We start from the raw sequence: 27,063 nt of genomic DNA on the forward strand, positions 1-27,063 counted from the left end.
ACAAAAAAAAGCAACAAAGAGAAGAGACGTTTCTTTGTTAGGGTTTACACATACTTTACCATCCTTATGACTGTGAAAAAGAAAAGCTCATTAAGTCTACAGTACTTTAAGAATAACAGAAAATCAATAAAATGTTTGGGGTGGAAAATAAAAGTAGCTTCTTACGTTTATGAGGGGGGACAAGTAAATCTAATGTTTTCTGAGACAGGTTGGGCCACACTGAGGAGATCTCTTTCCGTAACTCTGCATCACATTCATGCTGCTTTATTCCACCTGTAAAGACAATTTAGTCTGTTCTGTCACTGATGCTCTTACATATAACCTACATATCTGTAAGAAAAAAGGATTAGGAAACATATGGCACAGTCAATATGTAAAAAAAAAAAAATTTAATTTCCACTTTTCACTTTCACATTTCATCTAGGGATTTGTTGAATTGGTGCCAGCTTTTGTCTATATGTGTGATACTGAATTGACATGTACAGACTTTTGTGTAATTAGGAGTGTATTTATAAAAGATATGATGGCAAATTCACCCAAAATTCTTTGGGCAACATTCACCCGATTGGTAAAGCAAAACTATTGGACTTTTCCCAGTGAAATTTACATTTCCGGACATTCAGTAATATCTGTTGTTCAGTAAGAGAAGGTCTTTAATTCTTTCTTGGTGTGAATGTAGCCTTAGGCTCCATGTACACGGGATGTTTGAAAAACACTTCTGAACGATGGAAACTGACTGCTGGAAACCGTGGGTTACAAAACTTCTGTTTAACCGCGTTTGCATACCGCGTTTATGTGTGTTTGCATTTAGAAGCATTTTTTAAAGATAACCTCAGGAGACCTTCCAAAATGCCCAGAATGCACTGAAAAACAGTAAAAAATTAACTATTTCAGACATTTTGAGAGAAATAGAGAGAGCAGAAGCAGAGAGAGCAGTATGTGTTGAGATTACCTGTCTTTTCTGGTTGTATTCACTATGGATCCCATCATGAGTATAATGCGGCACGTTCTACCATTTTTCCTTCACGTAAAACTGAAAAAAGGCTCTGGACAGCATCTGGATATGGAACAATTAAAAAAACGCTTCTAAACACGTTTACACGCGTTTGGCGTTTTGAAACGCTGATAAAATCTACTCCTGAACGCAAGTTTGGTACGTTCAAAAAAAGACTGTAAACTCAACTGCCTGTAAACGCCTGTAACGATATAGTGTACATGGACACATAGGAAAACATTAGGGAGAATTCAGAGGCTGCTAAAAAAAAAGGAGAAAAGCTCCTGAACGTGAGTTTATCAGCTGCAGTGTACATGAACCCTTAGTCTTTTTTAAACAATGATTTAGTGTCCCTCTGCAGCAGCTGAAAGACGGCATTTCCTACTCTCTCTACTTCCGGCTTTCAGTTGCTGCAGGGGGGAACTACAGGAGAATAATTTCAGTAAATGCCATGCCTCATCTCCAGGTACTCCCCTTGCAGTGCTGCTTGTTTCCCATCCTCTCCCTACCACTGGCTGCTGCAAGGGGTCAGTGTCAGGATTAAGAGAGCAGAGGAAGGGGCTGGTAAATGTCATTTACTGGCCCCTTTCTTTTCTGAATGAACGCAGTGATCGGTACCAATCACTCACTGTGTTCATTCATAACTGAAGCATAATAAACTGTGTTTTCTGATTTAGTTTGTGAATGAACAGGAAGACTGTGCAGAGCTCTTCCTGTTCCTTCATTCTACATCTGAGGCTGCAGAGATAGACTGAGGACTGTGACCTCAATCACTTTCTCTGTCTCAAAAGTGAGAAATCAGGGGTCTGTTTAGACTCCTGATATTCCACCAAAGCTCTTTAACAGGGCTGTTTAAAAAATGTAAAAATATAATAAAGAGAAAAATGTTAAATAATAAAAATAAACAAAAACATAATTAAAGGCTTCTTCATATGGGTTCTCTGACCCACACAGTGTGAATGAGCAGTTTGTGTGGCTGGGGCCGCGTGTTACTCCATGGGAACTGAACGGTTATACAAACACACCTGTCAAATTAGGACCTGCGGTTGTGTTCGTACAACTGCTGTTTCCCCATAGCATGACATAAGCTGCCTACACACCGCTCCAGCGACATATATAAAAAAAAACACTTATTCACGCTATATAGGCCACAGCACCCATGTGAATGAACCCGGAGACCTCATTCACACACAGATGAATATATAAATAAATATATTTATTAACGTAATTCAGTTTTATCTTTTAGATTTAGCAGGGAATTTTGTAAGTTACATGGCGTTTGTACCCACTAATGATTTGAATGTGTATTTTTGTTGAAAATATGGGTCATGGGTCCCAAAGCTTGACAGCTAAGATATCGAAGACATTTAAACAGCCAGATATGGACGATACTGGGGCAAAAAGCTAATGACCCCCTAGGTATTTTAATCTACAGGGCCCTTGTGTATTTTTCGAAGTTGATGCTCTGCGGAAGCTCAATCTTGGGTTAGATGAGAGATCCTTCTTCAACAAGGGATCTGAGATCAATATATGCCAGTGTTTGTAAAGGATGTTTCTTATCATTTTCTTATCTTTTTTGTATCTAGTATTGAAACTGGGAGCTTGGGTATATTTATTATCCACATTCCCCTGGGTTTTTTGGAGACAATTATCTTATGTCAAAGCACCAGCCCTTTTTAAAGCCTCATCTATTAGATCTTTTGGATGATGCCTTTGAAGGAAACGCCCTTTAAAAGTTTTGACTTGGTTCATAGAGTCTGAAGTACAATTTCTTCTGAGACCTCTTAAATTGGCTAAAAGGTATGTTCCTTGGCCAAGGTTTGTAATGGCAACTGTTAAACCTTTTTTAAGAGTGTTGACAGCAACAGTTATTTGAATTTTAAGTGGTGATTCTTCCATCTTGATTGATCAGAATTACATCCAGATATTGCATAGATGTAAGATGAGTGTGGCTAATAAATTAAAGTCCAAAAGTGTTGTCATTTAGATATTGGACAAAAAGGGCGATTGAGGGCTCACTTTCCCAGATGAAGATTAAATCATCAATATATCTCTTGTACAGTATAATATTGTGGAGAAAAGGATTCATAAAGGAAGAGATATCTCTTCAAAATGACCTACAGCATATATAAACTTGCAAAACTGGGAGCAAACGGAGTTCACATGGTCTGGAGATAGAAAATATCCAATAATGAAGAATAATTGACAGGATAAATTCTGTATTCTGCTTGTAATAAAAAAAAATTAACTTGTTTCTTTGGCATGAGCGGATCTGCGTCTAGGTAGAAGTTTCTAAATGTTTACCGGGTGTATTAGAATAAAGGGAAGACACGTCTAACGTGAGCCAATGGTAAATGCTAGTCCATGGGATGGGAATTATATGATTCAAAAGGTCAGAGATGTCTTTTACATACGATGGAAGATTTCTGACAAAACGTTGCAAATGATCAATATATTGTGAGAGAATAAATACCTGAAATTATTGGCCGGCCCAGTGATTGGAACAGAGATTTGTGGATCTTTGGCAGATGGTAAAAGTGAGGAATATCTGTTTTTTTTATCATCAAAAATTTCTTCTAATTTTTTGTGATGAAGGGAAGAATTAGAAGAATTTTTTGATGATGGAAAAAACAGATATTCCTCACTTCTAGGAAGGCATCCTCAATAAAACCAATGAAATCTTCTGTTGGGTCTGCTTCCAGTGTTGTTTAGAAGATCTTATCTGAAATTCTTTTTGCCTAATTAATATAGTCTATCCTGTCCTGAATCACCATGCCACCTCCTTTGTCAGCACTTATAACAATACCTTCATTGTCTCTGTTTTTTTATTTATAAGATTAAAGTGTTCCTAAGCCCAGGAGCCAGCATTCACTCTATCTGGACTCCCACAGTTCAAAGAACATGGAAGTGCAATTATTGTAGTAAATATAAACTGTTAAATGCCTTTTCTCATCAGCAGTAAGAGCAGTCTTCTGACTTCAGCAGAGCACTGGTTAAAGCTTGTAGAAGGAGTTTTCTTTCTGCTCTAGGATGATGCAAAACCCCTGACCTCTGTCTGGACAGTGCTGATTGGCTCTGTGCTCTCTCCCAAGAAAAAAAAAAAATCTCTCTAGTAAAACATAGCAAACTGAGCATATGCAGAAGGGCTACGGATTCAATCTGTCTTATCTGCACAGACATTCGAACAAGAGGAGGGACAGAGAAGACAGGATCAAACGGCCATTTTACACAACGCAGAGGATTAACCCTTAGGTTCCACAGTGAGTATAACAAGCATGCCTTACTGCATATACAGACTGATTTTACTGTTGTGGGTTTAGTAACACTTTAATAATATATGTAATATAAGATTATGTATTATTTATTATATTGAATTTTTTTTTCCCCATGTTTTTTCCATGTGTATTGTTTCAATTATAAATTTAATTGTGCAATGGCATTTACTTGCCATGTAGAATCGATAGCAATAATTTTGAAAATGAATTCATTGCACCTTATCACATAATCTGATATTCCCTCATCTCTTCATTTTTATTTCATTGCATACGTTTGTGAATATGCAAGCATTTTTGGATGCATGCATTTGCATATCCATGATGTTTTACAATTGTTAGGCTCATGATGTTATCGGTCACATTTCTTTTTACATTATGTTTTATTGTAGCCCTGATGAAGGACTAGTTCCTTTGACCCCCGAAACGCATTGGTTGTCTTTGAACTTAACTAATCACTGAGGCGGGGAAGGTGCCTCCCAAACATGGACCAGGATCTCAGTTTTGAATCTAATAGCAGGTCTCTGAGGCTACACCTACCAGAGTGCAGCCAGTCCTTGGAGGATTTGTACAACATAAAATGTAGTGTTCAATTTCTCTAGCACTTTTGAAAGGAGTCCAGCAGTGGTACCCCCTATATTTCTCTCACGACAGGTGTATTTAGAATGGATGAGCATACAAACTACTACCAGATCAATATGAGGAACCATCATATTTTTTTTTTTGTTTAAATAAATGAGTAATGAAGAGTTGAACCCTTTGCCACATATTAAAGTGCATATTTTCTCTCACTTTTGTCTGATATTGTTCACTTAGGACATGAGGGAAAGTCTCCGAAATGGGGACACAATAATTATTTGACAGAGTTTCCAACATTTTCTAGCTACTGTATATCCAAAATATTTAAAGAGCAACTCCACTTTCAGGGGAAAAATATAGCAAATAAAAAAAACAGTATATCACATACAATTGCTACACTAGCCATATTGTAATTGAAATTGCCTTTTCTTTTCATTCTGCTGCCCTGTAATTTTCAGTAAAATTCAATGAAATGTGACAACATGAAGGCGTTCCATAAACCAATGGTTTACGGAAGACCCCCAGAAATATAATTTCCTGCTGTGTAAATGGCTCATTGATTATTCCACAGGTCTGCAGAAAGATACAAGTCAGATTTTAGGCATCCCCTGCAAAAAAAAAAGTTTTTTTTAGATACTCCCATAGGGTTAAAGTGGTAGTAAACCGGAAAAAGTGTCCCCTGCAAAATGTCACTCGCTCTGCGATGAATACTAGCACATTATGACATCATCGGGTGCAGGGACACTGAATAGCACCTAAACGGTGCATGTTTAGGAGATATTCTTTGTACCTACAGATAAGCTTTATTATAAGCTCACCTGTAGGTACATGTGCCCAGTGGGAGTTTACTTCCACTTTAATCACTTCTAAAGTGATGCAGACATTGCAATTTTCCTCATTAGAAGACTGCAAGTGCATCAGCTGATTAAAAATGAAAAAGTCGCTCCTATTCAGATTCACTCTGCACACAACAAACAGCTTTTAACCACTTCATGTCCGGACACTTTTACCCCCTTCCAGGCCAATTTTCAGCTTTCAGCGTTATCACACTTTGAATGACAATTGCGCGGTCATGCAACCCTGTACACATATGAATATTTTAGCATTTTTTTGAGACAGACAAAACTTTATTTTGGTGGTATTTATTTACCACTGGGATTTTTATTTTTTTTTGCTATATAAATGAAAGTCCAAACATTTTGAAAAAAGTGTTTGTTTTTCTTATAAAAGTTTGCAAATAAATAATCTTTCCTCATAAATCTTGGCCAAAATTTATTCATCTATCTTTTGAGTAAACAATAAAATAACCCAAATTCAGTTTATAACCAAAAATTATAATTTTTCAAAATTTTTTTTTACTTTTTTTTTTATATTAATGGTGTTTTGGGGTTTTTTTTTTTAACATACTGTCACTCTAGCAGTACAGTGTCACCATAGTGATGAAGATTTTTTTTTCTTTTTTTACACTAATTGCTTTTACACCCATAAAGGCTGTAAAAGCAATAATTTCTCCTTCTCTCGGCTGCATTCCTGCAGCCATTGAGAAATACTGTGCGAGCTGTGATTGGTCACAGCTTGTCACATGGAACAAGGCTGTTGTGAATAGCCTTGTACCATGTGACCTCTGATTTCACAAGTAATAAGTGTGATGATTGTGCACAATAGAGGCATGGAAGCTGTACATGACAGCCATCTTGTTAGGTCTCAGCCATGTTCTCTCCTGTCCTCCCTCCTCCCTTTTCAATGGAATTCATATATATAAGTTGAATGGAGGTCAAGAGGATCTCTTATCCTAAATAAAACAAATATAGATAAGCTTTAGGGCTGTAAACCGCTAATTAGTCTGGTTCCAGGGGGTCTGCTTGAAAACCACTTTCCTCTGCCTGATCGTAAAACAATAACTCAGTCAGTCATGACCTGTTAGGCCATTAGGGCTAGAGCGTGCCATAAAAAGTACATTCCACATGAGTCATTTTTTCATACAATTCATAAACTTCAGCAGGAACTGGGCACATTAGTATGAAGTATATATTTGGATAGATCATTTTAATATGAGTCACACAAGACCTTACATCACTATATTAGTACCTACAAGAGAGAAGAAGCACTATCTTTTAACCTGAGTGACAAGAGTATGCTATGTTTGGTATCTTTGCATTTGGAATATAATTCTAAATATTAATCTGCCAGTTGCTAGGATGCTACCTGTACCTATTGAAGGTTATTGACCTTAGTATGAAATTGTAAGGGATTTGGTCATGACCTTGGTTACCGCCTAACACCCATCCCCAAACTGGATGATTGGTCATTTTTGTTCTCAGGAGACACCCCTTTGATATGATAGAAAAAGACTGACGGGCTGGAGAAAAGACAGCTCTCATTTAACATCAATCAGGAACCATCTAAGAGACTTGAGAGCCAAGGCAATCTTTTTGTTCGGACAATTGTACTCTGCTCAAACCAAGGACTTTTGCAAGTATTCATCCTTCTGAACTCCTTTCTTTTATTTCTCTGTTGTTTTATTGTTCTTTTTATATCTTTGTTACATCTTTTTCTGTAAATATTTTAATTGCACCATTTTGACCTTTTTAGTAATAAATCCTATTTTTTGAAAAGTGTTGAAACTGTCTCTAAAGCTTTTAATGCAAACTAAAGAATCCCTGTCTCTAGAAGAGTGCTACTGTAGGTAATAATCCTCTGAATATATCTTTCTGTGGTGACAGTGTGTATTACAGACGCTTATACTAATATCATAGTGTTACTGCGAAGATTTGTGAGTTTCCTCCTTCTCTGTAAAAAAGTGGTGGTGGCAGTGTAAATGGTTAATTGCGTAATTAACCTGACCCAGTACAATCGCTCTCAGGCTGCTGGCACACAGATTGTAGTCCCGCAAGCTGCAAAATCTTTGTGCAGGGTGCAGCTGAGAGTAGCATTGTTACGCAAGTGACAGCGTGTGTGAGAAGGGCTGGGGTTGGACACCGCGTTCTGTCACAGTAAGAAATGTCAGAAAGTGACATCTTGCTTACTACTGTTCATGTGATCACTGATTGGCTAATCAGTGATCACATGAATCGGGACCTCACACAGAGGTCCCATACAGGATCTGTGTTCCAGGGAGTGTGCACAGGCAATGGATGCGGGGGGATGTTTAGAAACATCCTCCCTCATCGCAGCGCTCCCTTCCGGCCGTTTATCAACATGGGCTGGAGGGGAAGAGGCTAAATCAGAGCAGTAGGTAGGATTTCATTTAAAAATGTTTTTTTGTTAAAACCCCTGCAATGTACATTGCAATGTAATGTACATCACACAAAGGGGATTATATTTTTCTCTTAACAATAGTGGAGTTACTCTTTATTAATGTTTTGGTTGCAACTTGGGCTTTAAAGTCTACAAGCACTAAGCCTAGATGTCCTTCTCAGACAGAAGTATGTTCTATAGGCTCCTAAGTTCATGAATCCTATAGCATTCTCAGAGTTCTTCTTTACCTTGAGGTCTAAGTGGCTTTAAAACCAGCAAGAGGAAATTGCACTGTGTTAGCAACAGATTGTGCAGAAAATACCTGTCAAATACAAACATTAAATTGAAAGAAGTATTAACATTGGCAGAAAATGCCTAAAGCAACCCACCTGAAGCTAATTTAATGTCCAGTGCTGTCCGAATTAATGCCATCAGTGTGGATGTGAAGTGGACGGTAAGGTCAGTGTCAGAGATTGGCATGTTCATCTTTACCAGACGCTGCAGAAAAAGCCAAACAGTCATGGTAGCCAAGGCCATCATCAGTTTATTACACAACCACTGTTCAAGGAGGGCCAGTCTGCTACATCTCAACCAGTCGCATTACACCAATACTTTATTTCCCTTCAATTAATTATTGAACAGAACAATGATATTCCCATGCTGAGAGGGAAAACATTCAAACTTTATGGAATAAATAGTAAATATTTATCTACAAAGGAACACACTATGAGTACTTTTTAGGTGGTACTGTGTCTCAAAGTGACATTCTAATAATGTGTTTCCCCTTTAAAGGAAAACTATATAGTGTAATTGTTCATGTTTAAGGTGTATATTTATTATTAATCAGTAAATTAATGTAAATAGTTTTATTTAATTTTGTGTATGTAATCCTTTGAAAACCTGATTCTACTACATATGCACCTTGAGTGGCATCTGTATGTTCTCACTACATACACTGTGGCTGCTGTGTTTCCTGCTCAGCCAAGTCATTGCCCTTTGCTGGTCCTAACCCTGTAGATCAGACCTATAATGATTCCTTGAAAGCAATATGGAAAAAAAACAAGCAAAATGTGTACGCTTCTCTCCTGGTGAAATGTTGAACTATAAATTCCCTTTAAAGCAGAAGTCCAGGCCAAAACTTCTTTACATGGTTTTATTGCTTCTTTTCTACCTTTCTAGAATATGTAGTCCCTGGGTCAGCTGCTGGCTTCCCATGGTTTCCAATACCATTTCTATGCTGATGACACACAAATCTATCTCTCTACTCCTCAGCTCACCCCATCAGTTTCCTCACATATCACTGATTTACTAACAGACATATCAGACTGGATGTCACACCACTTCCTAAAACTCAATCTATCCAAAACTGAGCTCATAATATTTCCTCCCCCACGTGTCTCTTCCCCTGATTTCTCGGTGAAGGTCATTAGCACAACTATCACCCCATCCCCGCATGCCATGGTGCTAGGGGTGACCCTGGATTCTGAACCATCCTTTCAGGCCCACATCCAATCCCCGTCCAAATCATGCCGCCTCAACCTCCAACATCTCCAGAATATGCCCCTTTTTAACCAAAGATATCACAAAGCTTCTAATTCACTCCCTGGTTACCTCTCACGTCGACTACTGCAACTCCCTCCTCATTGGCTTACCTTTACATAGGCTATCCTGACTCCAGTCCATCATGAATGCTGCTGCCAGGCTCATCCACCTTACCAACCATTTAGTGTCTGCTACCCCTCTCTGCCAATCCCTCCACTGGCTTCCACTCGCCCAACGAATACAGTTCAAAATACTAACAACAACTTACAAAGCCATCCACAACTCTGCCCCCAGCTACATCACCAACCTGGTCTAAAAATATCAACCAAGCCGCTCTCTTCAATCCTCCCAAGACCTCCTGCTCTCTAGTTCCCATGTCACCTCCTCCCATGCTCGTGTCCATGACTTCTCCCAAGCTTCTCCCATCCTGTGGAACTCTCTACCCCAATCTGTCCGACTATCTCCTAATCTACCCACCTTTAGACGATCCCTGAAAACCCTTCTCTTTAAAGCAGCCTATCCTGCTTCTAACTAGTAAACTGCTTTTTACTTCCTCCATCAGTTCAGCTTCCAGAGCGAATAACTTTTGTATCACTCAACCCTTCCTCTTAAGTTGTAAGCTCTAACTGTAATGTCTACTTTCATTTTGTAAAGTGCTGCGCAAACTGTTGGTGCTATATAAGTCCTGTATAATAATATTAGTCCGTCTTCTGGTTGACTCTGTAGTTTCTGAGAAACAGAATGTGCATTTTTTAAATCATGGGGTTAATTCCCTGTGTCTTCCTGTTTGTAAGACCTGTGGCTGCTATGCCTTGCATTCCCCCCAGCCTCCGGTCTTCGCACATCCCTCCTGTAGGTCTCATGTCAGTGATCAGTAATGTATTTCCTGCTGGCTGTAGTGGGCAGACCAGTCTGGGTCTCCAGTCTGAATTGCCCATAGAGGCAGTGTGCCCCTTCTCCCATCCAATAGTAACAGCTGTCAGCCATCCTGGAGCTGACAACATTCAACTCTATACATGCCTGACGACAACAACATAGGCAGGCTGGGGTAAATCATTTCACTGGGGTTTCAGAAGACACTGATATCAGTCATTACCTGTGCTGATCCCTGGGACACACAGGGAGAGAGAAGGGCTCTTTTTTACGGCCACTCTGTATAAGCAGAGGAGAACAGGGGAGGGAGCTGAGCTGCTACACAGACGTGGTCCCATAGCTGCTGTGGAGGGAGCTGAGCCTGTGGCTAACAGTTAAACCCTAAGTTGCCAGACACCTTTACATTTTACTGCTACCCACTGATTAACTTAACTTTCTGGCAATAGAATGGTTAACTGTCAGCGACAGGCTCAGCTCTCTCTCTGGCAGCAATAGGGCGATAGAATATGTGTGCAGAGAGGGGTACGGGGATGGAACGTGCGTGCAGAGGAGGTACGGGGATGGAACGTGCGTGCAGAGGAGGTACGGGGGTGGAACGTGCGTGCAGAGGAGGTACGGGGGTGGAACGTGTGTGCAGAGGAGGTACGGGGGTGGAACGTGCGTGCAGAGGAGGTACGGGGCTGGAACGTGCGTGCAGAGGAGGTACGGGGGTGGAACGTGCGTGCAGAGGAGGTACGGGGGTGGAACGTGCGTGCAGAGGGGGAACGGGGGTGGGACGTGCGTGCAGAGGGGGAACGGGGGTGGGACGTGCGTGCAGAGGGGGAACGGGGGTGGGACGTGCGTGCAGAGGGGGAACGGGGGTGGGACGTGCGTGCAGAGGGGGAACGGGGGTGGAATATGTATTTTGATAATGTAGTGGTAGCAAAACAAGTGGTCAGTGGTAGTGGGATATGTGTGCAGGGAGGGTGCAGTGGTGGTGAACAAGAACATTTTTCCCACTGACCTCTGACATAAGGGGACATTCCTCCTACTGACCACTGATGTAAGAGGGGCATTCTTCCCACATACTACCGACATAAGTATACTACCTTTTTACTGGTCACCGACATAAGGGAGGCATTCCTTTTATTGGCTATCAACATTAGGGGGACATTGTTATTACTGACCACTGCCATAAGGTGGACATTTTTCTCACTGACTTACAATTAATTGATTTTTAGTAAGGCACAGGTGTCAAACTGACGGCCCTCCAGCTGTTGCCAAACTACAAGTCCGATGAGGCATTGCAAGATTAACAGTTACAAGCATGACTCCCAAAGACAGAGGCATGATAGGACTTGTAGTTTCGCAACAGCTGGAGGGCCGCCAGTTTGACACCCCTGTAGTAAGGGTTACCCTGAGACCTGAAAATTATTTTAGAGGTTCCTGTGGGGTAAAATGTTGAGAACAACGGTTTTAAAATGTATAGGTGATGTAGCGTAGAACCGCTGCCTCTCCAGCTACTGTAGAACTAAGTCAAGCTGGCCCTGTAATTTTTTACTGTGGCATCATACATGCCAACCCATGCTAAACAATGTTTAGTTATCTCAACTGCTGGAACTTAGAACACCAGAAAGAGACATCCCCTCACGTCCAGACCCTGTGACCCCACTGGAGGGAGGCTTTCTGTGTTTGTGACCCCATTGGAGGGATACGTCCTGTTTCTGTGACCCCATTGGAGGGATATGTCCTGTGTCTGTGACCCCCCCCACTGGAGGGAGACTTCCCCTCACTTCCTGACCCTGTGACCTTACTGTAGGGAGACTTTCAATTTCTGTGATGCCACAGGAGCGAGACTTCCTATGTCTGGGACCCCCTGGAGGGAGACTTCCTGTTTCTGTGACCCCACTGAAGAAAGACTTCCTGTTTCTGTGACCCCCACTGGAGCGAGACTTCTTGTTTCTCTCACCCCACTGGAGGGAGACATTTTGTCCACTGGAGGGAGACTTTCTGTTTCATATGATACCCCTGGGGGAAGTCTTCCCCTTGCTTTGTGTTTCTGTGACACAAATGGAAGGAGTCATCCCAACACTTCCTGTCCTTGTGACCCCACTGAAGGGAGACTGCCTGTTTTTTTGTGACCCAACTGGAGGGAGACTTCCTGTTTCTGTGACTCCACTGGAGGGTGACTGCCTGTTTCTGTGACCCCACTGAAGCAAGACTTCCTGTTGCTGTGACCCCATTGGAGGGAGACTTCCCCTCAATTCCTGGCCCTGGCACAGGAACAGCCATAAAAACATTGTCAGAGGTTCAACACCTTCATTGCTGTACTTTAAATGTGTTCTAATCTGTGACCCTATGGGATATGTTTTAAGTCATCTCCTGTAGTATTGCTACAGTCTCTGATCAATTAGTTTTTGGGGATTTTTGTAACAATCAGGAGTGCTTTTTTAAAGAAAGGCATGACACATTACATTAGAACAGATCTGATCAATTAGTTTATCTCCTGATGTGGATGGAATGGGAGAGATTGCATGTGAGGATAGCAGCCATAGCCAGTAACAGAAAACCTAGAGGAGGAATTCAATATTTAATTAAAGCCTAAATATAATTAATTAAACATTTTGCACATGCATGCTTTACCCATATAAGATTGCCACCCGTCTTTCTGTGTGGTGCTGAGCATTTTAGCTGATGAATGAGGGGGCATGATTTATATTGAAGTGGGCGAGTATACTTTCAGCATGTACAGGCCTAGTGTACCCGCCCACATTCAATGCAATTCCCAGGGGTTGATGGGGACTTTAGTTTCCTTTTACTGTAGAGGGAGAGGATATGATGTAATCCCTGCTGTTACACCTCCTCCTTGGAAGACCAGATGCGGTTATCTTTTGAAATACATTGAAGACTTCCTGAAAATTCATTAGATATTTCTCTTCAACGGTAAGGAATTTCACAAATGTATTAACTGTTTAATGTTTTGTGTAGGTGAGTGTACTAATGTTTTTTTTTTTATCTATCCCAGAGTTCTTCTTTAAATATATGCAATTTCTCCAATCAGAAGATCTACAATTAATTTTGAGGAATATAAGTTACTTTAGTGGATTAAAAAAAAAATTTACGTTAAGACTCGAGTAGCTGAGTGTCACAGACTGGACGCATACCTTGCACAGTAAACATATGTTACAGAATCCATTTGTAAGAATATCAGAAGAAAGAGGAATGCCAGTACAGCAACCACTGGCTCCAAATTTGACTCTTCCCCAGTCTTTAGATTTCAGAAATAATTTGTTCACATTGTCTGCAAAGTGATGGGATCACCATCTGTCCTACGTTTTAACTAAGCTGCCTCTTAAAACACTTGTGAAATGTCTCAGGAGTGTAATTGCATAAGCTCCTTTTAATACAATGAAGCAGCACAGACACAAATAGCATTGTCAGGTATGTCATAATGACTTATCAAGAGATGTCTTTTAGGAGACAACCAAGCTTAGAAGACAAGTGCATTCTGACTCTAACTGAAGAATCTCCTTAATGAGTTCTCTGTAATATAAAGGGTGTTCAGGAAACTGGGTAACCAAAGATCAAGGCCATGGGGAAAAGTCAAGGAAAATGTATTGATAATAAGACTGTCAGCCTCAGGTGACTAAGGAGTTCTTTTAAATGACTCAAGAACCTCCCTTTACCAATTTACAACCCACCAGAAAAAAGCCATTTACAAGCCATGACAAAACATCTATCACACATATGCCAAACAACTGCATGGTTACTCCCCATTCTGCAAAGGAGAAAAAGCTGGTGGGCCATATATAACTCATACATCACTCTGTGCATCCTGCAAAAGTAGTCTAATGTAACACTGTGGAGGCACATCATTTTTGTTTTATATATAGAAATGGATTTAGAATACACTGCATGGCAGTTTGCATAGGCAATACTGTTTAATATGGCTAAATGTAAATTGGTATACTATTTAAATTTAAGAATGAGGGCTGTCCCTGAGAGGCTGAGAAGGCCCCTCTTCGTTGTTGGATCACCATTGGATATGGTGCTGTGCTAAAATGAGAACTACCTTCCTAGGTATGGGTAACTTTTTTTGGGGTTGGCTAGAAGTGGAATTTTTCATTTTAGCTGTTACAAAAAGTGATCAAATTAAAGGTCACCTTGATCTGTCTTGGAATCTGTTAGGGGCTTACTGGCAAATTTTAAAAAAAAATACACTTGTACCTCTTTAGTAATCTGAGGCTGACGACAGTCAAAGTAAGGTCTATTAGGCAAGCAACTCCATCATGTACAGAAGACATGCATCCAAAATTCATGCAATAGGGTATGCAAATGACAGCATGCAAGTCATGTGCCATTTTAGAGGACTATCAGAATATACAGAAGAACCTAGGATAATGGTGGTAAGACAGGTAATAGTATTGTGAAAAGGGTAAAAACTTTTCTCAAGAGCTGGGTTTATAACTAAATTTTGCATCCAAACTCAGATGCCCTGTGAGATTGAACAGCTGTGTAGAGGGTCCTGGTTAGCTAGCATAGCCAGCAGCTGTACACAGACCACCGGATAGAGAAATAGGAAGGGGATGTACAGAGTACAAGGATAGATACACAGCACGGCCACAAGTACACAGACCAGCGAATCACTGGCACAGAAGAGGAGAAGGGTGACATCTCTTCTACCTTATATGCCACACGTGCAGGGCATTTCTTCCCCAGGCCAAGGGGAGGGGGCATATGTCGTAGCATCTCGTACATATCAGTGTAGCCAATGCGCCCACTGCATCGATGGGAGAGGAGGCGACACAGGTGCAGTAGCAAAGGACAGATGTACAAGGATGGAGGATGCACACCACGCATGGATCCAACAAGAGACGAAATGTCAAGTAACATCAAGGATGGCATGGAGACAGGAAGAGTACCCAGAGATATGGGCAACATAAATAATGGACAAGCATAGAAAAGACCATTGATTGGCACATAGGAGAGAAGTGATAATGCAGAAAGATTAGGCAACAGAAAAAAGTGTTCAGGCCATGATTTAATAGAAGACACATGAGATGGACCCAATGAGGCATGATGAAACCAGTGAGACCCAAGTCAAAGAAAACAAAAAAGTGATAATAGCAGAAATTAAAGGAATGGAAGTAGAAAAGAGAGAAAGAAAAAGTGAGAAGAGAAAAATTATCAAAAATTAAAAAAATTGCAAGACAACCATGAGACCAGGATGGAAAGCAAAGCGCAGACAAAAAGAAAGGGAAGATGGCAGCCAGGGATGGGGTTCAACATGGGAGGGAAACAGACAAAAAAAAAACATATCTGATTAGCATGAAACTGTACACCCCTGACACTCAAGCACAGGTATGTTTTTTTGTACTGTTAAGGGTTTGGCGGAGGTTAGTTAGATGGGTGAAGGGAAGGGGCTTTGTTTTCCTTCTGTTCAAACCATTTCACTGAAAGACTGACATTCAGTGGGCGGTGTTGAGCAGAGAGTGTGGCACACAATTTCAAGGTGACATAACAATGCCCCTTGTTTTTTATAACACAAATTGGGTGCCAATTTCAACCCTTCAATGTCTGGTGCATCACATTCCCCTGCAGCATTGAAGTGGTTGGGTGAAATTTCTTATCATCATGCTTGTTAGGAGGGTCCAGGTAGCCTCACCATGGAGAACATTAATGTATAAATCTAAAATGTAACAAATATTATAGATGGATACCCTAGACCCAGCTCATGGCCCCCTCCAAGTGAGGCCACCTGAAACCCCTCTTGGCAGGGTTAAAGCATGATAAGTTGGCAGCGGGCAGTACTGCTGGCCTTGCGTTGGCATGCTGGCGCAGGCCACCCTGAAAATCTTTTTTTAGACACCCCAAGCTCCCTTTTGGATGCAAACTGGCTTTCAGAATTGCAAACCTTGTAGGCTACCCGCGACGGGCAGCGCTTTCCCAGCCCCAGTGGAGGGGCAATTACACGTAATAAATTGTACATATCCTTATAGTGAATTCGACAACTAGAAAGAGAATAGCACAGTGTATCAAGATCAAACATTAAACTGTCACCTTTTCCTGTCTGGCAGAGAAAAAAAACACACATACAAAACATACAATAAAATGGTGATTGGTACTACAGTAGAAATAAAATATAAACCATAGCAACTCAAAAGTTGCAATATTAATAAATGTCAAAGATTTATCACATACAGTGGGGATCGAAAGTTTGGGCACCCCAGCTAAAAAATTTGTATTAATGTGCATAAAGAAGCCAAGGAAAGATGGAAAAATCTCCAAAAGGCATCAAATTACAGATTAGACATTCTTATAACATGTCAACAAAAGTTAGATTTTATTTCCATCATTTACACTTTCAAAATAACAGAAAAAAAAATGGCGTCTTCAAAAGTTTGGGCACCCTGCAGAGTTAATATCTTGTACTGCCCCCTTTGGCAAGTATCACAGCTTGTAAACGCTTTTTGTAGCCAGCCAAGAGTCTTTCAATTCTTGTTTGAGGTATCTTTGCCCATTCTTCCTTACAAAAGTCTTCCAGTTCTTTGAGATTTCTGGGCTGTCTGTCACGCACTGCTCTTTTAAGGTCTATCCATAGATTTTCAATTATGTTGAGGTCAGGAGATTGTGAAGGCCATGGCAAAACCTTCAGTTTACGCCTCTTGATGTAATCCCCCATGGATTTCGAGGTGTGTTTAGGATCATTATCCATTTGTAGAAGCCATCCTATCTTTAACTTCAGCTTTTTCACAGATGGCATCAAGTTACCATCCAAAATTTGCTGAAATTTTATTGAATCCATTTTTCCTTCTACTCGTGAGATGTTCCCTGTGCCACTGGCTGCAACACAACCCCAAAGCATGATTGATCCAACTCCATGCTTAACAGTTGGACAGAGGTTCTTTTCATTAAATTCTGTGCCCCTTCTTCTCCAAACGTACCTTTGCTCATTCCGGCCAAAAAGTTAAATTTTAACCTCATCGGTCTACAGAACTTGTTTCCAAAATGCATCAGGCTTGTCTATGTTCATTTGCAAAGTTCAAACGATGATTTTTTTGGTGAGGATGTAGAAGAGGTTTTCTTCTGATGACTCTTCCATGAAGACCATATTTATACAAGTATCTCTTTATAGTGGAATAGTGTACCACAACTCCAGTGTCTGCCAGATTTTTCTGGAGGGATCGTGCAGTCAAACGTGGGTTTTGAATTGTTTTTCTCACAATCCTGTGAGCTGTTCTGTCTGATATTTTTCTTGGTCTTCCAGATCTTGCTTTAACTTCCACTGTTCCTGATGACTGCCATTTCTTAATTACATTCCGAACAGAGGATACTGACATCTGAAAACGCTTTGCTATCTTCTTATAACCTTCTCCAGCTTTGTGAGCGTCAACTATTTTCAGTTTCAGTTTTCTAGACAACTGCTTAGAAGAACCCATGGTGCTGATTGTTGGGGCAAGGTCAGATGAGTCTGGGCATTTAAAACCTTTGAGATTGACATCACCTGGTCTTCCCAGACGATGATTGAGAACAATCCATGACACTGGCAGGTCTCATCTTGGCAAAGGGGGCAGTCCATGCTATAAATTCTGCAGGGTGCCCAAACTTTTGCAGACGCTATTTTGTTTTCTGTTATTTTGAAAGTGTAAATGATGGAAATAAAATCTAACTTTTGTTGACATATTATAAGAATGTCTAATCTGTAATTTGATGCCTTTTGCAGATTTTTCCATCTTTCCTTGGCTTCTTTATGCACATTAATACAAATTTTTAGCTGGGGTGCCCAAACTTTCGATCCCCACTGTAAGCACTGCTGAATGCATCCTGTAGCTTGAAAATTTAAAAGTCATACAGCTCAAATTAACCTTGCATTTACAAGTGGAATCTGGCAGACCCTATTATCTTCCAGGTTTTTTCATACACCTGAGGACCTGAGCAGAGAGGTTAGTCTGCCACAGCTCTTGGATCTATTGCTATCTTCCCAATTATTCCTTCTGCTGCAAATTCTGCAATATAGCATAAATTGAAATTTTATTGGTAAGTGTGGCTGTGGCAGGTTTGCCACCTTCAGAGTCTCCAGGGGTACAAGAAACCATGAGGGGATAAAGAGCAACGTTGGTTGGTTGCATAGCTGACACCCTCAATTGCCAACAACTGCCCCCTGAGGTTTCCATATCAGGTCAGCTTTGGCATGTAGAAAGGCTTTGTAGGCTCCACAGATTGCCATGTGATAGCATTAAGACCCTGGAAGTGTCTTGTAATGCTTTCAGTATCACACAAAAACATAAATGCATAACAAATAAAAGAATGGATTGAAATTCCTGATGCCTCATATTTATCCGAGACCCACTTGTAACATTTTTTATGTATTAACTACTCATTCAAGTAACTTCCACATGATTCCTAAGTTGGAAAAGATGCTTAATACCCTAAATTGTACCTATTTCGCTCCTAAAGGCAGACGTAAAAATTCTGGCATGAGCATTAGCTAATAGACTCTCAAAATGTATCACAAAGCTGGTCTACGGGATTTATCCAAGCCAGGTCTACTTCCATTAATATTAGAAGGCTGTTCCTCAACCTGTAGTTCCCCACTGATAACTTGGGAGACAGAGCAGTGTTATCCTTAGACGCCTCTAAATCCTTTGACAGCGTGGAGTGGACATACATTTAGGAGGCCCTGAGGGCCTTTGGTACAGGGACTACTTTTATTTAATTGGATCTGGTTACTGTTCTTCTCCCTGACAGATCGAATATGGATAAATGAGGTGCTGTCTGAACCGTTAAGTCTTTATTGGGGCACGCAACAGGAATGTCCATTTTCCCCGCTGCTATTTGCACTGGCAGTGGAACCCCTGCCGGTGACTGTTACACAAGCTTCTAATATCACTGGCTTCAAGCAGTGTACTGGGGAAGATAAAATTAGTTTATATGCAGATAAAACTCTGCTTTACTTAGGTGACACTCAGCAACCACTCATCTCTGATGCATATAATATCTTCTTTTGGAGACTTAGTTTTAGAATAAGCTGGGATAAATCTGTTCTGTTACCCTGGGACCCTTTAACGAGGGACCTGCCCTCCATCGCCTCTAAGATTAACATAGTTGGCTCTTTTAAATATCTGGGAGTAGTTGTTCACCTAACAGTCCCTAAGTATTTGGACTTAAATCTATTCCCAATACTGGTAAAATGTAGGCAAAGTAAGTGCTAGTGCAAGATTCCTTTCATGGTGGATAACCGCTCTAATCATTAAAATTATTTGGGCACCCAAACTACTGTATATCCTCCACAGTTCCCCAGTCTGGCTACCTCAGCACTGGCATAAACAAGAAAGCTTATTTGGAAAAGAAACCCCCACGAATAAATTATCCACTCTTTAACTAGCAAAATACGCTGGTGGCCTAGCAATATGATGTTGGTGGCATAACAATACCTCACCCTAAGATGTACTTCCTAGCTGCCCAACTCCAACATTTTCTGAACTGGGGGGAAAAAGATCTGGAGGATCCTACCCAAGCAATCTTGCTCTCCCATTACCCTGATTAGCTGTTATTTTCCCAATTCGAAGCTGATACTTTTGCTGCACATCAGCAATATCCCATGCTACTGCTGAAGGCAAGGAAGCTGATGAAGTGGGAGGGCTATAATAGCCATACTCCTTTTATGGAATAACTCAAAGGGAATAAAAGGGCTTATTTCCCATCTCTATGGGATTTTAATAACCGAGATTCAACACTGTACATTAATCCCTAATCCCTTAATCCTAGAAAAGGTTGGGAGATTGATTTGGGTCCCTTGATGAGGGACCTATGGGAGCAGGCACTGACCTCTTACCCTGGTGTCTTTGTCCCCAACTCATAGGCTCACCAAATTTTTCATCCTTTATAGTGTTTACCAAACACCTGTTAAAATGTATAGGTGAAAGCGTGGGGACAGATGTGTCCCAGATGTGCCAGAGGTCTGGTAGATTTTATATACCTAATATGGTACTGCCCAAAACCTCATAGGTATTGGCAGGAGATTATGTCCCTTATATTTTCCATATATCAAACTACTTTGCCGTTAGGTCCTAAACTGTGTCTTCTCAATATCTTTGATTACTCTATAATACCTGATGAGGCGGTAGATTCTATAATTAGATTACTCTTCATTGCCCAAAAATGAATGTACTCTAACCCCCCAATGACTGTGGAGTGGAAAAACCAAGTTAATAATGTTATTTCCCTAGAAATGTTTATATACCAACATAGGAACTGGATCTGAAAATTTAACAGATTATGGTTCCCTTAGCTGGTCTGGCACCATTCCACCTGATCTCCTTCTGAGCATGGAGTTCTCATGTACATTTACAGTCTTGGCATTACACCTTTTGGAGAGGTCTTATTGTAAGGGCTCGTTCACACTTGGCTGTTTTACCAACGCTTGCCAAACGCCCCTATAGCATTTGGCAAGCGTTGGTCCGGCGTTTGCGGAGCATTTAACGCTCGGCAAACGCCGCATGCGCGGTTTAGCTGCGGTTGCCGAGCGTTAATAACGCCCCACAAACGCCTATAATGCAGTTTGAGTGGTGTTACCACTCCGCAAATGCCCCGCAACCGTGTCGCAACCGCACCGCAAACGCAGGCCGGGCGTTTGCGGAGCGGCACCATAGACGAGAATAAGAGGCTTCAAAGCCTCCTGACTCGACCAGAGGCGTCCATTTTGCCGCGACACGACACAAACGCTCCCGTTAGAACAGCACCATGTGCTGTAATGTGCAGAATTGGCAGAGGCGTTTGGGAAGCGGTAAAACCGCTTCCCAAACGCCTCTCTGCCGCCTGCACACAACGCTAGTGTGAACGTAGCCTAACAAAAGATGTAAGTAGCCGTTAAGTATTATGGTCTATTTGTGCAAGTTAAGTTAACTTAGGCTGAGGTTATTAGATAGCTAAGGGTCTATGCTCACGCAGTGTACCTTTTCTACTGGGAAAATATAAGTGACTTGATGGATGTAACTGTACAGTATTACAGTGCTCTTTACTTTATTACCAAACGAGTCAATGTCTGTTAATTATGGTAGTCTTTTTGCTTATGGGAGCTACTTCTAATGTCTCAGTTGGAATTACTTGAACCGTCATGCATCCCTGTGCAAACAATTCCATTCATGTCAATTGGGACCCATCAGCTGTACGGACACAACCACTGCTCCCAATCTGACATCCGCCCATGTGTGTGTGTTCTCAAACTCACACTGTCTGTGTTCCGGGGACATGAACACACAAGCACCCATACTCACATGGATGTGAAATTAGGAGCAATGGCTGTATCAATGCAGTCATTGTGTCCTAATTGACATGAATATGACTGCCTACACAGGGATGCATGAAACAACTGTGCATCTCAGTGCGGTCAGATGGGGGCATCACACAAATGTACACTAAAGTAAGTTTGTGTGAATAAGGCCTCACACAGGTATTTTTTACAATAAATCTGTAAAAAAGTCAGTGGCAGCCAGGTAGCTAGTACTTTAAGGAGAGGTCAGCAAAAGAAGCCTTCTTCCTTGCTACAAGCCTCCTTTAAGATTCTTTGCTCCAAAATACACAACAATTTTCATCTGTGGGAAACCAAGTACAGCATCTAATTAAAATCCTTCACAACATTACTTTTGTTACCTGATGACAAATTCTCTTAAAAATTCGTAAAATGAGTTTTAACAAGGTCACCTGAAACAAGCTCTTTTGTGTAATCAGTATACAAGGAGGGTTTTTTCTTAAAACGTACCAAGCAGCTGGATCATACTCTGCCCAAACACGGATGAACTCATCAAGATGATGTGGACCCAGAATGGAGGAGTCTCGAGTTAAATACTCAAAATTATCCATGATGACAGCCACAAAGAGATTGAGCATCTACTCGGGATGAGAGGAGAGGAAAAAAAATGTCAGATGGAATTATTCAAAGCAAACAGCATCCTGTAAGTAAAATTGACAACACATTTTTAGGTTTTTTTTTTCGAGGGAACCTCATCCTCATATCCAAAGCAAGTCTTCCCACACACTGAGATTAAAAGGGAATTTATTATTATATTTGTGGTTAAGCCCACATTAGTATCATCCTTTAAAGTTCTAAAGGCTAAAGATTTTTACCTTCATGCATGAAGGCAAAAAAACCTTCAGTGTGCAGCTGAGCCTAGGGTTGCCACTTCATCCGTTTTAAAGCCAAAGACATATAAATTACACTGTTTCTGAGTCTAATTTATTGCAGATAAGACACTGAGTTTAATTACCACCTTAATCATCCACAGAATCTGTGTAGAGTACAAAAGAAACACAGAGGGGCGCCAGACTAAGTGCAGCATCAAAACAATAATATTTCTTAAAACTAACGAATTGCCAACTCACTCAAAACCTGAATAAACAGGCGGTGCAATAAACATCCCGGTGCAACTCCAGTGTGGTCCTGGTGTGTCCAGTGGACAAAGTGATCCAAACGATGGTGGTGTTGTGTCAGGAAGTGGCCGACCGCCATGGTAACCAGCTTAGAATGCAAGATGGCATTGGACTGGAAGTGACATCAGCAGGACGATGTGATAAAGGTCTAAGGAAGAAGCAGAAGCTTCGAAATGCTTTACCACCTACATCCATGGAGTCACATTGTCCCTCTGACATCACTTCTGGTTTGACACCATCTTGCATTCCAAGCTGGTTACCACGATGTTCGGCCAATTCCTGACACTCCACCACCATCGTTTGGATCACTGTGGCCACTGGACACACCAGGGCCACACGGAAGTTGCACCGGGATGGTAATACACGCCCGCTTGTTCCAATTTTGAGTGAGTTGCCAATTTCTTAATTTTAATAAATATTATTGTTTTAATGCTGCACTTAGTCTGGTGTCCCTCTGTGTTCCTTTTGTATATACCTGCAGAATTCGCAGCTTCACTCTATAAGGGTGCTGCTGCCTATGGTGCATGATACTACTGGCCCAATTACCCATAGGACATTGGATTTTTTATGGACTTCCCTGTATGATCTTTCTTTTCATTAGAAGTGAACAATTTTTTATTTCTTCTGCGCCTTCAACTTTTCCAGAATCTATGTAGAGTGGCAACCCCACCTCAGCCCCCCAATAGATAACCTGAGCTCCATCTCGATCCAGCAATGTGCACGAGAGCAGCGGCTCTCCTGGGTCTCTCCTTCCTCACTGGCTGAGACAGCAGCTGGAGCCAGTGGCACCCCTGGGAACTACACAGTGGCTCCAGGTGCTCATGGGGCCCCATCAAGGCTGGACAAATTAGCACTGCAGTGGGGATTGGGTGTTGGGCTGAGCGGACACTGGCGGTCTGGTGGAAGCTGGCACCTTCTGATCTGCCTGCCAGCTGGGCTGTCACCACCTGTCCTGAGCCTCCCTGAGTGGTTGGGTCTGTGATCGATCATGAATGTTGGTTGCTCTGCCTCCCGCCGCTGCCCAGCTGGGAGAAGGTCGGGTGCACAGTGAACTGTGCTGTCTTTGGCTGTGCCGATCCTGTCCTGCATGGAGGGCCCCTGCAGATTCTCCCCTCCTGCACTGTCACAGTGACAGTGTCACTGTAGAAACAATAGGGACAGCTGCTGGCTAGCCACAGGACAGAGTTAACTCTTTCTGGTACTAACAGCAGGAGCTGATCTGCCTCCTGCTGATTACCGAGCCAATGGGCCCTGTTGTAACCCGCCCCCTTCTCAAGCCTGCCACCTTTGATTGAGAAAAGATTATTGGAGCTATGCTGGAGTCCTGTGGAGAAAGAAGTGAGCTGCCGTGGGGACCGAGGAGGGGGCTGAGAAGGAGCAGAACTGTACAGGAGAAGTATCCATTTAAGAGAAGGCGATCTGGATAATGTGCACAGGGAAGAGATTTTTACTGCAAAGGCATGCCTCTCTCTCTCTCTCCCTCCCTCTGGGGAGGAGGTAGGGAGCGAGGGATTCAATTATACATTTTAGCCCAGTGACAGGTGCCAGATCAAGTAAGATCTGTGACAGCAGCTTCCCTGCACTGCTCTGTTTGAGAAGAGCATATCTGTATTATACATTATTGTTCCCCACACTGTACCCTCCTGACCTCTCTGGTACTGTGCCCTCCTGCCCCCCATACTCTGTACAGACATACTGTACATATATACAGGCAATTGATGGGCTGGGAGAGGCATTTATGAGGCACATTCACTGTTTCCCATGGCACATGTAGCAGGTCACCATCTCCCTGGTAGGGGCCCCAGTGCATTCCTTTGCCCAGGGGCCCATGATGCTATTAAGATGGCACTGGCTCCTGTCAATCACAACCAGTGAGGAGGGAGCAGGGCCAAATCTTTAAGACACACAGCTCAGAAGCGAGCATGCATTAATGCCCCCAGAGCAAGCAGTTTGTTCTCGGGACACTCAGCAAGGGGTATGAGCCAGGAGCTCCGGCAGGGGACCCGAGAAGAGGAGTTATCAGGGGTGCTCTGTGCAAAACAGCACATAGCATGAAAGTATAACATGTTTGAACCTTTATTTTATCATTTTACCCAGGTACACAAAATATCACAATATTTAATATTTGCCATTTGCAGCCAGCAGGAGCTCACTGCAGGCTTTTTCTACATCTGTGGTTTCTTAAAAATAGATGGTGGAAGGAGTCAGAGGAGAGTATGAGATGGGACCTTCTTAATTCGTATACAAGGAACAGTAATGCAGAAAGCCAAACATACTGTGCATTAATGGAAGGAGTGCTCGGCCAAAGGATAGAAGAGTCCAAATTAACTTTTTGGTTTATACTATATACTATACTGCTCTATGTATGGGTCTATATGCGGTCTGTACTGATAAAAGTGTAAATCCGCATAACAATGTGGCACAGGTAAATAAACAGGAGGTTGTAGCATTCTTGAACTCAGAGAGTGTTGTTACCCTGCTCTGGTCTGACAATTTCTGGGGATAGCTGATACCTGGAGAACAAGTAGTTATCATCTGTGTGCGCAATGATGTGACAGACTATCCCGTGGTCCAGTGGCAACTGCTTCCCTAAGGGATGGGGTGATGCTGGGGTTGTAATAAGATCTGTTGATCAGGATGAGACTACCCCATATTTTGGGACCCTCTGATGAAGAACTAACACCAAACTTCAGCTTAAAAACCAGGTTGATGCGTGTTAGCAGAAATGTGAACCTGTAGACTGACCCAGTTGGAAGTGTTTGCAGGATTAGTAGTGGAGGTTCTTCTCTGACCACTGAGACACCACTCTGATCCTTGCCAGGGATCAGGTCACATATTAAAGGGTGAGCCACAGCAAACTGATGCGGATGTATGGTTTCCCCATTTTGCTATGAATCACGATCTGCTGTACAGATCATAAATATATTTTCTATTAATGGATGTATATTGCATATCTGTGAATTTTATTGTTGATCTTTTGAGGCTTCAATAGAGGATATAGATAAAATTGGAACTTTTAAGTCTGTGTCAGCAATCACATGGGTAAAGTGTACCCCTTATCGAAAGCCCCACTCACCAGGAAAGAGCACAGGAAGATAAAGGAAACAAAGTAGAAATATGCAAAATCACTTCCGCATTCTGGTGTGGTGTTACCGGAGCGTGGATCACAGGGTCTGTTGCTGAGACAAGACAGCATGATCTCATGCCAGCCCTCGCCCGTGGCACTCCTACAGGAAGGTTAGAACAAGCCATATTAGGGTCCACAATGACATACAAAACGTTATCTAAGAGAGAACAAAAGCCTGTACAGAAGGACACACAGTATCACATTGGCTGCAAAAACATCAATAAGCTCAATTAAACAGAAAAGACTTTCAGTACATAAATTGTAGGATAAAGAAGCACTTAATGAATAAAAATGTTATGTAAGTGAAAAAAAAAGTAAGTCTGGGAAAATTAACTGTAATCCATTTTTTTAAGGAGTTTAAAGTGAGATTTTACTTTAGGAAGATTTGCTCTCACTTCCTGCTGTGTCTCCAAGTCAGGAAGTGAAAAGGAATCTCCACAGCAGGGGCAGGGCAATAAAAATTTATTAGAGGTCCAAAACCCTCCCTAATCTAAAAATTTACCTGAACAGGAGCATCAGTGCTTGAAAAAAGGTGCGGAAGTTATTGTGGCGGTTGATTGCATTTTCGTCAGACAAGGCAATGTTGCCAAACACCTAAAAATAAAGAGAAATCAATAACCGGAAATGGATATAAAACATCAGTACTTTAACATAAAGTAACAGCTCTGAAAGAACAACAAAGGAGAATAACTAGTGAATATGCATGTGAAGGTATGCACTGAACAATCTCCAATGTGTTTCCTTAGGCTGAAGCCACATTCATAAAGAAGTCTGACCCATATTAGAAAACTTTTCTTATGCACCTGCACAATTGCATTCCAACCAGGGGCGGACTTACAACTCATGGGGCCCACGGGCAATAGGGGATCATGGGGCTCCTGTGTCCTTGCCCAAACTCAAAAAAGCCTATGAAAAAAAGTACCAGGGGCATCTCATGGGGCCCCCTACTGACCCCGGGCCCTCGGGCAGTGCCAGAGTTTCCAAATGGTCAGTCCACCCCTGATTCCAACACAATCAGTTTTTTAGCAGAT

The 27,063-nt window shown here is 41.7% G+C and overlaps 1 protein-coding gene across 5 annotated transcripts in view; it reads right to left on the reverse strand.

Annotated features, from left to right (window-relative positions):
* CACNA1B (calcium voltage-gated channel subunit alpha1 B) overlaps positions 1-27,063 on the reverse strand; it is a 378,141-nt gene that overhangs the window by 34,412 nt on the left and 316,666 nt on the right. For 3 of the 5 annotated variants that reach the window (XM_089675295.1, XM_089675297.1, XM_089675299.1), the window contains exons 35-40: positions 26,535-26,626; positions 25,982-26,132; positions 22,238-22,365; positions 16,391-16,487; positions 8,472-8,580; positions 166-273 (exon numbers count right to left, since the gene is read on the reverse strand). In XM_089675295.1, the coding sequence (XP_089531421.1) occupies positions 166-273; positions 8,472-8,580; positions 16,391-16,487; positions 22,238-22,365; positions 25,982-26,132; positions 26,535-26,626 (685 nt within the window). Of the gene's footprint in view, positions 1-165; positions 274-8,471; positions 8,581-15,159; positions 15,257-16,390; positions 16,488-22,237; positions 22,366-25,981; positions 26,133-26,534; positions 26,627-27,063 lie in introns of all 5 variants that reach the window. The other 2 variants (XM_089675298.1, XM_089675296.1) reach the window with 1 other exon arrangement.

The sequence above is a fragment of the Staurois parvus genome, unplaced genomic scaffold (assembly GCF_062004578.1).
Source record: "Staurois parvus isolate SC_StPar_1 unplaced genomic scaffold, SC_StPar_1.0 ptg000154l, whole genome shotgun sequence".
Classification (NCBI taxonomy): Eukaryota; Metazoa; Chordata; class Amphibia; order Anura; family Ranidae; genus Staurois; species Staurois parvus.